We start from the raw sequence: 14,591 nt of genomic DNA, 5'->3' as shown, positions 1-14,591 counted from the left end.
CAATCCTGATTGAGAAGTTGCAGAAGCTGGGCCTCTGTACCTCCCTCTCCAATTGGATCCTCAGCTTCCTAACCAGAAGACCACAGCCTGTGTAGATTGGTGATAACCTATCCTCCTTGCTGACAATCAACAGTGGCACATCTCAGGGGTGTGTGCTTATCCCACCGCTCTACTCTCTGCGTACACATAACTGTGTGGTTAGGCATAGCTCAAATGATAGGAGAAGACAGGAGGGGGAGGAATGAAGCTAAGAGCTCCAAAGTTGATTGGCAAAAGGAATACACAACTGGAGAAGGGAAAGGAACATGGGACAGGAGGCCTGGGGAGAAAGAAAGAGTAGGGGGAAGCATCAGAGGGAGATGGAGAGCAGGCAAGGAGTGATTGTGAGAGGGCAGAGAGAGAAAAAAGAGAGAAAAGAAAAGGGGGGAATGAATGAATGAATGAATGAACGAATAAATAAATAAATAAATGATTTGGTCAATCAATCAATCAATAAATAAACAAATAAGGGGGGTAAGAAGGGGAGGAGGGGCATTAACGGAAGTTAGAGAAATCAATGTTCATGCCATCATGTTGGAGGCTACCAAGATGGAACATAAGGTGTTGTTCCTTCAACCTGAATGTGGCTTCATCTTGACAGTAGAGGAGGCTATGGATAGACATATCAGAATGGGAATAGGACATGGAATTAAACATGTGGCCACTGGGAGATCCTGCTTTCTCTGGCGGACAGAGTGTAGGTGTTCAGCGAAATGGTCTCCCAGTCTGCATCAGGTCTCACCAATATATAGAGGGCCGCACCAGGAGCACTGGACGCAGTATACCACACCAGCCGACTCACAGGTGAAGTGTCGCCTCAACTGGAAGGACTGTCTGGGGCCCTGAATGGTGATGAGGGAGGAAGTGTAAGGGCAGGTGTAGCATTTGTTCGACTTACAAGGATAAGTGCCAGGAGGGAGATTGGTGGGAAGGGATGGGGGGGACGAGTGGACAAGGGAGTCGCGTAGGGAGCGATCCCTGTGAGAAACAGAAAGAGGGGGGAGGGAAAGATGTGCTTGGTGGTGGGATCCCGTTGGAGGTGGATGAAGTTACAAAGAATTATATGTTGGACTCGGAGGCTGGTGGGTTGGTAGCTGAGAACAAGGAGAATCCTATCCCTAGTGAGGTGGCAGGAGGATGGGGTGAGAGCAGATGTGCATGAAATGGGAGAGATGCAAAGTTAATGGTGGAGGAAGGGAAGCCCATTTTCTTTAAAAAAGGAAGACATCTCCTTCGTCCTGGAATGAAAAGCCTCAAATTTTTATATTTGTACCATGGAGAGCATTCTGACAGGCTGCATCACTGTCTGGTATGGAAGAGCTACTGCACAGGACTGAAAGAAACTGCAGAAGGTTATAAATCTAGTCAGCTCCATCTTGGGTACTAGCCTACAAGGTACCCAGGACATCTTTAGGGTGCAGTGTCTCAGAAAGGCAGCGTCCATTATTAAGGACCTCCAGCACCCAGAGCATGCCCTTTTCTCACTGTTACCATCAGGTAGGAGATACAGAAGCCTGAAGGCACACACTCAGCGATTCAGGACAGCTTCTTCTCCTCTGTCATCCGATTCCTAAATGGACATTGAAGCTTTGGACACTACCTCACTTTTTTAATATACAGTATTTCTGTTTTTACACATTCTTTTAAATCTATTCAATATACATAATTGATTAACTTGTTTTTTTATTATTATGTTTTATTTTATTTACTATTTTTTTCTATCTGTGCTAGATTATGCATTGCATTGAACTGCTGCTGCTAAGTTAACAAATTTCACGTCACATGCCCGTGATAATAAACCTGATTCTGATTCTGAATCTGTTCTTCCGAAGGAACTGTTGCTTCTGCCATGACCACCTACTCGAGGTTTTTGACAGAATTACCATGTCCGGCCTCAGGAATGATGATGCATGAAGCCCACGGACTTTAATCGCTTGCCAAGAACAACTTTGTTGCTAGTCAGCCACAGTGGTGAGCAAGCAAAAAGAAACTTACTTAGAGAGCTGTAAAACTGGATTCATCCCCTTACCTTCTTGCGTTGACTTCTTATCGACAGACATATATTCAGGAACATGACTGGTCTCAGTTACACGTGTCTGATCTGGAATATATTCAATTTTTTTCTGATTCAGATTAAGTTTAAAACATTATTTCTAAATATATAGACCAGAAGTACTCAATGGCTATAGAAAGCAACAAGAATGAGTAGGAATGTGTAACATCCATCAGAGGAAACTATCCTGTGTAAAAGCAATATGCATTGTAGAGAGAATTTAGCTTCATCTGTGACATCCACTCAGAGGCCAACTTTAGTAGGTATACCCTGTACCCAATAAAATGGCCACTGAGTGTCTGTTCATTGTCTTCTGCTGCTGTAGACCACCCAGTTCAACTTTTGATTTATTATTTATTCAGAGATGCTTCTCTGTACACCACCACTCTAATGTGTGGTTATTTTGAGTTACTGTCACCTTCCTGTCAGCTTGTTCCACTCTGGCCATTCTCTCCTGATCTCTCTCATTGACAAGGCATTTGCAGAACTGCCGCTCACAGGATTTTTTTTTTTGTCTTCCACAACATTTTCTATAAACTCTAAAGATTGGTGTGTGTGAACATCTCAGGAGATCAGTAATTTCTGAGATATACAAACCACCCTGTCTGGCACCAACAATCATTTCACAGTCAAAGTTACTTAGACTACATTTCTTCCCCAATCTGATGTTTGGTTTGAACAACAATTGAGCCTTTTGGCAACGTCTGCATGTTTTTACGCATTGAGTTTCTGATACATGATTGGTTGATTAGATATTTTCAATAATGAGCAGGTATATGTCTGTACCTAATAGAATACCTCTGAGGACCTTTCCTAATTACTTGCTGTATTGTATGCAAACTCCTTGTATTTAGCACTATAGGCAACTCGTAGTATCACTCCATCTAAATATTCTCCTCTCAAAGTAGCTAGTCTCTGTTTTCCTGTTTTATACTCCATATATCAGTTACATAGCTAATTACATCTGGATCCCTGAGGAAAGTTGTCTCGTTTAGCTGTATACATGCGTACGGTTGAATGACAATAATCTTGACCTTCAAGATCATTGCCCATCACCAGCATCAAATTACCAGCAAGTTGAACAATCATCACATACACAATGTTCCAAACTTAGAGTGGAAGTGATTGTTTTAACTATTGGTAGAACTGCAGTTACCACATTTCTCACCACAATCAATGCTGAAGACTCACCATAACGTATGAATGCTAGGTTTTAAAGCATGATCAATTACTTAAAAATATTACATCAGGCAATGACATGCAAGCAATATTTAACAGATTGCAGGCAAATTCATGTCAGATAAAATCCTCAATGGTAATTTTGTTTTGGATTTGTGCTTTAATTTAGATTTCTGTCATGCATCTCACCTTTTCTCTTGCATTTCTTCAAACACAACACCAGTCCCAGGATAATGATGAGCAGAAGAACCAGACTTCCAATAATAGCAATATTATTCGTGTAGTTATTACCTGGCAGAAGAGTAAGCACAAATTTCTCCTTTAGATTATGCATGTACAGTAATTAATCACTTTTTCAAAGATCCCTGAAAGACCAAATGTTTTTTCGTTAGATTCCTAATCCAAATTAAACAATCAAGAAAACTGGAGTATTACAAATGACCCTTCTGACAGAGGTAGAACAAAAAAAAAACCACACAGGGATTTCATTCGTGGTATCAACTCAGAGATTCCATCTGGCAGATATGTAGAGTTGGCTGATCAATAAAGGATCTGATTCAGCTGTAACACTTTTTGCCATACAACAGTCACAAACTCCATTTCTTTAGCTGCCTCCCATACCAAATAACATAGGTACTGAGAGTATGCTTGTGATCTTCTACTGCAATAGCCCATCCACTTGAAGTTCAACATGTTGTGTGCTCACAGATCCTTTTCTGCACACCACTGCTGTAATGTGTGGTTATTTGAGTTACTGTCACCTTCTTGCCAGCTTGAACCAATCTGCCCGTGCTCGTCTGACCTCTCCCATTAACAAGACATTTTCAGAACTGCTACTCACTGGAATTTTTTCTCTCTCGCACAATTCTCTGTGTACAATGTACTGTGTATGTTAATCAAAATGGCTTCTTTGTTTTGTTAAGTGTAGGAATGCTTCTTTCTCTCGCTTTCTCTCGCAGTTGTTTAGCTTTAGACTTGCTGATATCAGGATTGTATTCATTTGTTGACCAATGGGGAATGTTATTTTGTCTTGTGGGTCTGGGAGCAGGGGTTTCGCTGTCTTTTCAGGGGAGTCGGGAAGAAGACGCCGAGGAAGGTGGACGTGCACTGCACTGCTCGGTCGACCACCCAGGTGGTCCCAGGTGCGAGGACGTGAAGGTCAGAGGAAAGTGACAAGGGGTCGAATGGTTCGATGGTTGAGTTCCAATGATGTGCACTAAACTGACTGAACTTTGATAAGTTGGCGCCTTTTACTTTATTTTCTTTTCCTTCATATATTTTGTATTGCATAGTACTCTTTTAGTTTTAGTAAAATCTTTAAAGTGTATTCCATAATGGTATCTGGTGTGAGTTTGATATGGTGTGTGTGCGCGCGGCATAAACTTGATTCCCACAGCACCTGCGTGTACGGGAGGTGGGGTTGGTGTGTGGCTGGATCTCCTTTTCCCCTAGACATATTGGGTAGGTGTTACATTTGCTAACTCTAGAGACTGTTGTGTGTGAAAATCGTAGATCACCTGTTTCTGAGATACTCAAACTACCCTGTCTGGCACCAACAGTTATTCCATGATCAAAGTCACTTAGATTACATTTCTTCCCCATTCAGATGTTTGATCTCAACAACAAATGAACACTTGGCCTTGTCAATGCTTTTATACATTGAATTCCTGCCATAGAATTGGCTGATTAGATATTAGATGAGCAGGTGTACATAAAAAAGAGGACACTCAGTGTACATTGCTCATTGTCTCGAGCAGGGGTTCCCAACCTTCATTAGTGGTAGAGGTCAATGGCATAAAAAAGTTGGGAACCCCTGTTCTTGACTGACACTTAAATAATTACTATTTCAGTGAAAACTAAACAATGTAGGGAAGATATTGCCATTGTATAATATTATAAATTTCATGGATGATATAAAATTTACTACACAAGAGGGCAGTGAGCCATTGTATTTGTGTTTGTTGGAAAACAGTTACCTACTTCACTCACATTCCATCATTGATCACAGCCTAAAGATGCACAGATCTATTTTTAAAAAAATGTATTATGCAGAATGTGGTGTCATTGCTAGGCCAAATCAGGACAGTATGCAATTTTAAGGGGAAACATGCTAGTGGAGCTGCTCACATGTACTCTTATCGTTCTTAGTGAGAAAGATGTTGGTGGTGGAGGCTGGCTGAACAAGTGAAAGGAAAAAAAAACTTGGCATCTAAATGGTGAGAGATTGCAGAGCTTTGAGAAACCGTGGAATCTGGAGATCTGGAGTTAACAAATGTTTCATTCACTGCAAAGAGAGTTGTACACAAAAGTAAGATCTTATACTTTATTGATCTTATACTTCAATGATATTGAGTAGGATTATGGTTAGCTCAATGCTTTAAAATACAGGTGACCAGGTCCTATTCCCACTGCTGCCTGTAAGGAGTTTGTACGTTCTCCCCGTGAGCATATAAGTTTTCCTCCCACAGTCCGAAGACCTACTGGTTAATAGGCTAATTACTTGGTCATTGTAAAGTGTCCCATGATTTGTATAGGATTAAATTGGAGGATTGCTAGCAAGCATGGCTCAAAGAGCTGGAAGGGTCTAATCTGCACTGTATCTCAATAAATAAATAAAAGTTTTATGAGACCATATCTGCAGTATTATGATGAGGATTGATCTCATTAACTTTTACGTGGCTGATATCTGGATAACTAGTTTGCATCAATGAGGAATGACTGGGTAGGTGAGACATGTATCCACTAGAGTTTAGAAGATAAGATGGTGACTGAATTGATAGCATAGGGTGTGGAGATAATATTTCTTCTTTTGAGAGAATCTAGATTAAAGAAGTAGTTTTGAAAAATAACATGTTGATCAGTTAGGACAAACATAACACAAAATTCTTTCTTTAAGAGTCTCATTCTCAAAGCACAATGGAAACAGAGCTGTTGCCCATTTTAAGCCTGAGGTACTGTAGATAGTTTTGTGTTGGAGATACTGGAGGGGCTGACTGGCCTCCTTCTGTAGCTAATTTCTCTTTTTCTTTGTTTGTATCCTCTGGGTGCAAAAACAATTTCCATTTCTCACTACTAACTCTTCTATTAATATTTTTAAATCTTATGTCTCTCCCACTTTTATGGAAGGTCATCACCCTGAAGTATTTCTCTCTCTTCATTTAATCCGGCTGACCTACAGAATATTTACATCATGTTCACTTTTTATACAAGAGTGCTAAGACTAAAGAGCAGAGAGTTTAGTTTGCAATCTTTGCAGCTGAAATGTTGTTTGCCTGAGATTTTGTTGAATGTCCTGATGCTATATTCAAATTAATTGTACATCTGAAAACTGATGGAAATGGCTCCATTACATAGAACGTAGAACAATACAGCACATTACAGGCCATTCAACCCACAAAGTTGTGCCGACCCTTAAACCCTGCCTCCCATATAACCCTCCAACTTAAATTCCTCCATATACCTGTTTAGTCGTCTCTTAAATTTCACTAGTGTATCTGCTTCCACCATTGACTCAGGCAGTGCATTCCATGCACCAACCACTCTCTGAGTAAAAAACCTTCCTCTAATATCCCCCTTGAACTTCCCACCCCTTACATTAAAGCCATGTCCTCTTGTATTGAGCAGTGGTGCCTTGCGGAAGAGGTGTTGGCTGTCCACTCTATCTATTCCTCATAATATCTTGTATACCTCTATCATGTCCCCTCTCATCTTCCTTCTCTCCAGAGAGTAAAGCCCTAGCTCCTTTTACCTCTGATCATAATGTATACTCTCTAAACCAGGCAGCATCCTGGTAAATCTCCTCTGTACCCTTTCCAATGCTTCCACATCTTTCCTATAGTGAAGTGACCAGAACCGGACACAGTACTCCAAGTGTGGCCTAACCAGAGTTTTATAGAGCTGCATCATTACCCTGCAACTCTTATCTCTTAACTTATGAAAGCTAACACTCCATAAGCTTTCTTAACTACCCTATCTACCCGTGAAGCAACTTTCAGGGAACTGTGTACATGTACCCCCAGATCCCTCTGTTCCTCCACACTCCCAAGAATCCTGCCATTTACTTTGTACTCTACCTTGGAGTTTGTCCTTCCAAAGTGTACCACCTCACACTTCTCCGGGTTGAACTCTATCTGCCACTTCTCAGCCCACTTCTGCATCCTATCAATGTCTCTCTGCAATCTTCGACAATCCTCTACACTATCCACAACACCACCAACCTTTGTGTCATCTGCAAACTTGCCAACCCACCCTTCCACCCCCACATCCAGGTCATTAATAAAAATCACAAAAAGTAGAGATCCCAGAACTGATCCTTGTGGGACACCACTAGTCACAACCCTCCAGTCTGAATGTACTCCCTCCACCATGACCCTCTACTTTCTACAGGCAAGCCAATTCTGAATCCACCTAGCCAAACTTCCCTGGATCCCCTGCCTTCTGATGTTCACAACTGCTCAGCCTAAGTGAGTTCATAAATAGTGTGATTGTGACGTGCAAGATTAGCTTGTATAGCGTAATGTAGAGAATTCATAGACTAAATACATTTATGCCATATTAAAGTCATTTGGTTTCTATGGATGAGCTAAAAACCACAAATAAGGAATAAACAGTTCATTTTAATGTTCACTGAATGAGAAGGTCATATTCTTTTAATGAGAAGAGATTATTCAGCCCTTGCAGCAACTCCACAGTAGCTAGAGATCTGGGCTTGGTCATGCAGAAACACACAGATGAAGAACCCTAGTGACATATTTGGAGTCAATAAGATATACACTTACATTTTCTCAGAACACATGGGCTTTGAATGAATTTTCTGGGATAGATATCTCAAAGAATATAGAACTCATTGTAATAGACCTATGGGACAATAAAGGTGAGAAGTTCCTTGTTCTCATGGCAATTAGTGGGTGTAGAAATACATATACAGTGCCTTGTAATAGTATACAACCCACAACCATTTGTGAGTATTAAAACCAGGGGATTCTGATCAATTTAACTGAGAATTTTTATTTATGGATAACTTGCTCCTTTTTTTCAGGGTACAGCCCAAACAACAGGTAAAAATTTAAAGCATGGAAAACTGAAAATTGAAAAAAATGAAATGTTAGCAGTACAAAAGTATTTATTCTGCTTTGCTCAGTACCACCTCTCAAAGCTGTTACAGCTTTGAATAAGTCTCTATTATTTTTGTAGAATACGATGGAGTAAGATTTGCCCATTCCTCCTTACAAAATTGCTCAAGCTATGCCACATTAGTTGGGGAACAGTGGTGGACAGCAATCTTGAGGTGTTGCCAGAGATGTTCAATTGAGTTAAGGTCAGGACTCTGACTAGGTGACTCAAGGACATGCATTTGAAGCCACTCCATGATTGCTCTGGCAGTGTGCTTTGGGTCATTGTCCACTGAAAGATGAAGTTCCTCTCCAGTTTAAGCTTTCTGCCAGAGACTGGCAGATGTTTATTCAGGATCTCTCTGCATTCCACAGCATTCATTTTCTCATCAATCCTAACCAGATTTCCAGTTCCTGCTGCTGAAAAGCATCCCTAGAGCATGATGCTAACTCCATTATACGTTGTTCCCTGGCTGATATGCAGTATCAGACTTAGGCCACACATACCACTTTGTGTTGAATCTCAGCCAACCACAAGAGCTTCTTCCACATCATAACAGTATCTTCTGTGCGATACTTAGCAAAGTCTTTATGGGAAAAGATATGTTATTATTTTTTGCCAGGGCTTCTTCCTTAGTCTTCTTCCATAAATAGAGATTTTTGTGCAAGGTGTCAGAGATTGTGGAGCCATGAATTTCAACTACAGTTCAGACACAGATCACTGCAACTCACTCAGATTGACTGTTAACATCACAGTAGCCTCTCTTGCAAGTGGCATTTTTCTCTGGCATCTAAGATTAAAGAGTCGGCTTGACCTTCGCAGTGTGGCTGTGGTTTCATAATGGATTATTCTGAGCTCCATGGTATGTTCAGTGCCTTTGAGATGGCCTTCCCCAGATTGATGCTTCTCTATTATCATTTCTCTGACTTGTCTTCAATGTGTTTATGCCTTTATTTTGTGTTGGTCTATTGAAAATATGCCATATTGTTGAACTTTACAGAGAGAGGGGGGAATTTATTCTACTGACCCAGCACCTCCTTTGAAGATGAGGGGCCCAAAACTGTACACAACACCTAAGGTGAGGCCTCACCAGTGCCTTATAAAGCCTCAACATCACATCCTTACTCCTGTATTCTTGACCTCTTGAAATGAATGCTAACAAGGCATTTACTTTCCTCACCACTGACTCAACCTGCAAGTTAACTTTCAGGGTACTCTGTACAAGGATTCCCAAGTCCCTCTGCATCTCAGATTCCTGGAAGTTCTCATCGTTTAGAACATTGTCCCCAGTACCCGATCCTACCTCACCTGCTCATTAATATGTCCTGTCAATACTCCCATGAGGCACCAATAGAAATTGTCACTTACAGAGGCAAATCAGCCTGACAACCCGCATACCATTGTGATGCTGAAAACCCTCACAGTCACAGGGACAACTTCAAGATTGATCTGGGCTTGCTGGTGTCTGAGACAGCCTGACCACATACAGACACTCTACGCCCATTCAAAACAGAATAGTAACTGAGTTTGCATTCCAGAACGTTCATTGGATGTGAATGTGAGTCCTTAGATTGGTAATCCGTGCTTCTACAAACTAGTTAGTTTAGGTATTGTAATGTGAGAATACTTCAATTAATTCCAGTTAAATAAATTCTAATACTGTCATACATATACAGACCTGGTTTCAGCACCAACTAGAGTACTGTGCAAAAATCTTAGGCACATATATACAGTTGATGTGCCTAAGACTTTGGCATAGAACTGTAGTAATTGATGTATTGCACTGTACTGCTGCTGCAAAAAATATATATTTCATGAGGAATGTGAGTAAAGATTAATCTGATTATGATATGGGTCTCTATTGTGGATCAAGAGTGGGAAATCATATAACCATATAACAATTACAGCACGGAAACAGACCATCTTGGCTCTTCTAGTCCATGCCAAACGCTTACTCTCACCTAGTCCCACCTACTTGCACTCAGCCCATAACCCTCCATTCCTTTCCTGTTCATATACCTATCCAATTTTATTTCAAATGACAAAATCAAACTTGCCTCTACCACTTCCACTGGAAGCTCGTTCCATACAGCTACCACTCTTTCAGTAAAGAAGTTCGCCCTCGTGTTACCCCTAAACTTTTGCCCCTTAACTCTAAACTCATGTCCTCTTGTTTGAATCTCCCCTACTCTCAATGGAAAAAGCCTATCCATGTTAACTCTATCTATCCACCTCATAATTTTAAATACCTCTATCAAGTCCCCCCCTAACCTTCTACATTCCAAAGAATAAAGACCTAACTTGTTCAACCTTTCTCTGTAACTTAGGTACTGAAACCCAGATAACATTCAAGTAAATCTCCGCTGTAATCTCTCTATTTTGTTGACATCTTTCCTATACACAACTATACACAATACTCCAAATTTGGCCTCGCCAATGCTTTCTCCAATTTTAACATCACATCCCAACTCCTATACTCAATGCTGTGATTTATAAAGGCCAGCACATCAAAAGCTTTCTTCACCATCCTATCCACATGAGATTCCACCTTCAGGGAACTATGCATCATTATTCCTAGATCACTCTGTTCTACTGCATTCCTCAATGCCCCACCATTTACCATGTACGACCTATTTTGATTATTCCTACCAAAATGTAACACCTCACACTTATCAGCATTAAATTCCATCTGCCATCTTTCAGTCCACTCCTCTAACTGGCCTAAATCTCTCTGCAAGCCTTGAAAACCTACTTCATTATCCACAACACCACCTATTTTAGTATCATCTGCATACTTAATCATCCAATTTATGACCCCATCTTCCAAATCATTAATAGATAGATAGATAGATAGATAGATAGATAGATACTTTATTCATCCCCATGGGGAAATTCAACTTTTTTTTTCCAATGTCCCATACACTTGTTGTAGCAAAACTAATTACATACAATACTTAACTCAGTAAAAAATATGATATGCATCTAAATCACTATCTCAAAAAGCATTAATAATAGCTTTAAAAAGTTCTTAAGACCTGGCGGTTGAATTGTAAAGCCTAATGGCATTGGGGAGTATTGACCTCTTCATCCTGTCTGAGGAGCATTGCATCGATAGTAACCTGTCGCTGAAACTGCTTCTCTGTCTCTGGATGGTGCTATGTAGAGGATGTTCAGAGTTATCCATAATTGACCGTAGCCTACTCAGCGCCCTTCGCTCAGCTACCGATGTTAAACTCTCCAGTACTTTGCCCACGACCTTGCCTTCCTTACCAGCTTATTAAGATGTGAGGCGTCCCTCTTCTTAATGCTTCCCCAACACGCCACCACAAAGAAGAGGGCGCTCTCCACAACTGACCTATAGAACATCTTCAGCATCTCACTACAGACATTGAATGACGCCAACCTTCTAAGGAAGTATATGACAAACAACATTGGACCCAGTACAGATCCCTGAGGCACACCACTAGTCACCGGCCTCCAACCTGACAAACAGTTATCCATTATTCTCTGGCATCTCCCATCCAGCCACTGTTGAATCCATTTTACTACTTCAATATTAATACCTAACTATTGAACCTTCCTAACTAACCTTCCATGTGGAAACTTGTCAAAAGCCTTACTGAAGTCCACATAGACAACATCAACTGATTTACACTTGCCAGCTTCCCTAATAACCTTCTCAAAAAATTCAATATGATTTGTCAAACATGACCTTCCACACACAAATCCATGTTGACTGTTCCTAATCAGACCCTGTCTATCCAGATAATTATATATACCATCTCTAAGAATACTTTCCATTAATTTACCCACCACTGATGTCAAACTTCCAGGCTGATAATTGCTAGGTTTACTCGTAGGACCCTTTTTAAACAATGGAACCACATGAGCAATACACCAATCCTCCAGCACCATCACTGTCTCTAATGACATTTGAAATATTTCTGTCAGAGTCCTTGCTATTTCTACACTAATTTCCTTCAAGGTCCTAGGGAATATCCTGTCAGGATCCAGAGATTTATCCACTTTTATATTCTTTAAAAGCACCTTTCCTTTCAACCTAACAGGAACATAAAGATTCTGTACCCTCAAAATTTCACCTTTAAATGTCCTCCATTTCTCTATTACATCCTTCCCATAAAACAAATTGTCCCAATCCACTCCTTCTAAATCCTTTTGCATCTCCTCAAAGTTAGCCTTTCTCCAATCAAAAATCTCTACCCTGGGTCCAGTCCTATCCTTCTCTATAATTATATTGAGACTAAAGGCATTGTGATCACTGGACCCAAAGTTCTCCCCAACCCATACCTCTGTCACCTGACCTATCTCATTCCCTAACAGGAAATCCAACACTGCCACTTCTCTATGTTGGAACCTCTATGTATTGCTGCAAAAAACTATCCTGCACACATTTTTCAAACTCCAAACCATCCAGCCCTTTTACAGAATGGGCTTCCCAGTCTACGTGTGGAGAATTAAAATCTCCCACAATCACAACCTGGTGCTTACTACAAATATCTGCTATCTCCCTACAAATTTGCTCCTCCAATTCTCGTTCCCCATTTGGTGGTCCATAATACACCCCTATAAGTGTTACTACACCTTTCCCATTCCTCAGTTCCACCCAGATAGCCCACTAGATGAGCCTTCTAATCTATCCTGCCAAAGCACGGCTGTAATATTTTCTCTGACAAGCAATGCAACACCTCCCCTTCTTTCCCCTCCAATTCTATCACATGTGAAGCAACAAAAAATGCTTGGAAAAAGGGGTAGGGAAAGGGGAAGGACTGTGAAGCACCAGAGAAACATTTTATAATGATCTAGAAACCAATTGTTTAGAATCAAATGTCCTTGCCTGGTGTCTAAAGCCTCAGTGTGTCTACACCCGTGCCTTCCCCTGCCTCAGCACTCCATCTCTGGCTCCTGCCCACACCCCTCCTGCAGCATTCCACCCTGTCTAATCCCAAAATACTTTGCTCCCTGTCAGAATGATAAACTTCCTCTCCTCTCCACATTGTGCAAAAGTCTTAGGCATCCAAGCTATACAGTATATACACAAAGTACACTGCAGATCTGCAGATGCTGGACTCAAAGCAACACATACAACACGCTGAAGAACTCAGCAGGTAGGGCAGCATCTGTCAACGTTTCGGGCCGAGACCCTTCCTCAGGACTGAAGAGGGAGGGGGCAGGTTCTCTATAAAAAGGTGGGGGGAGAGTGGGAAGGAGAAGGCTGGTAGGTGCCAGGTAAAAAACCAATAAGAGGAAAGATCAAGGGGTGGGGGAGGGGAAGCAGGGAGGGGATAGGCAGGAAAGGTGAAGAAGGAATGTAAGTGGAAAGCACTATGGGTAGTAGAAGAAGTCAGAATCAAGAGAGAGGTGATAGGCAGCTGGAGGAGGAGGCACAGTGAAACTGGGATGGGGGAAGAGAGAGGGAGGGAATTACCGGAAGTTGGAAAATTCAATGTTGATGCCAAGGGACTGGAGACTACCCAGACTGTATATGAGGCGTTGCACCTCCGACCTGAGTTTGGCCTCATCATGGCAGTAGAGGAGACCAGGTGTGGACATATCGGAATGGGAATGTGAAGCAGAGTTGAAGTGCTTCAGGCCTGAAACGTTAACTGCTCGTTTCCACACATTCTGCCCGACCTGCTGAGTTCCTCCAGCATGTTGTATGTGTTGCTATACAGTATATATATGGCTGAAGACATTTGCATAGTATTGTAATTATAAGCTTCAGCTGTCTGGGATTCTCCCACACGGCATAGAAATAGATGGTCACTGGGGGCAGAAATAAACAAGCCTCATCATGAAACTCAGTACACTGGGAAAAACTCGCGACACTTACCTCTGACTTCCAGATTATATGGTAGTGAAAGTCGGAGCCTTTCCTGATCAAACACAACACATGTCCATTTCCTTCTGCCTTTGTCAGCTTTCTGTATGACCAGACTCAGTGATTTCTCTACATCTCTCAGTGTTTTGTCTCCAACAGTCTCACCGTCTCCATTGATCCAAACCAGTCTCGTTGACGCAGTGACGTCAGACACAGAGCAGCTCAGGGTAACGGTGTCTCCCTCAGTCACTGTATCAGATGGTTCAGCTGTGACTGTGGAAGCAAGAAAAACATTATTGGTCTCCTTAAAAACAGGACCGACATTTTGCACTAAAGCAAAAAGCTGTCATTCTGGGAGACCTGTCGTCA

The 14,591-nt window shown here is 41.4% G+C and overlaps 1 protein-coding gene across 4 annotated transcripts in view; it reads right to left on the bottom strand.

The window, feature by feature from the left end:
- The window catches only part of LOC140739576 (uncharacterized), a 56,601-nt gene that overhangs the window by 10,758 nt on the left and 31,252 nt on the right, over window positions 1-14,591 (bottom strand). For all 4 annotated transcript variants that reach the window (XM_073067968.1, XM_073067970.1, XM_073067969.1 and 1 more), the window contains 3 exons: window positions 14,235-14,495; window positions 3,461-3,562; window positions 2,069-2,140 (listed from right to left, as the gene is read on the bottom strand). In XM_073067968.1, the coding sequence (XP_072924069.1) occupies window positions 2,069-2,140; window positions 3,461-3,562; window positions 14,235-14,495 (435 nt within the window). The remainder of the gene's footprint in view (window positions 1-2,068; window positions 2,141-3,460; window positions 3,563-14,234; window positions 14,496-14,591) is intronic.

This window comes from Hemitrygon akajei, chromosome 15 (assembly GCF_048418815.1).
Source record: "Hemitrygon akajei chromosome 15, sHemAka1.3, whole genome shotgun sequence".
Lineage (NCBI taxonomy): Eukaryota > Metazoa > Chordata > Chondrichthyes > Myliobatiformes > Dasyatidae > Hemitrygon > Hemitrygon akajei.
Note: the sequence above shows the minus strand (reverse complement) of the source record. Positions and strands in the feature narration are given on the sequence as shown.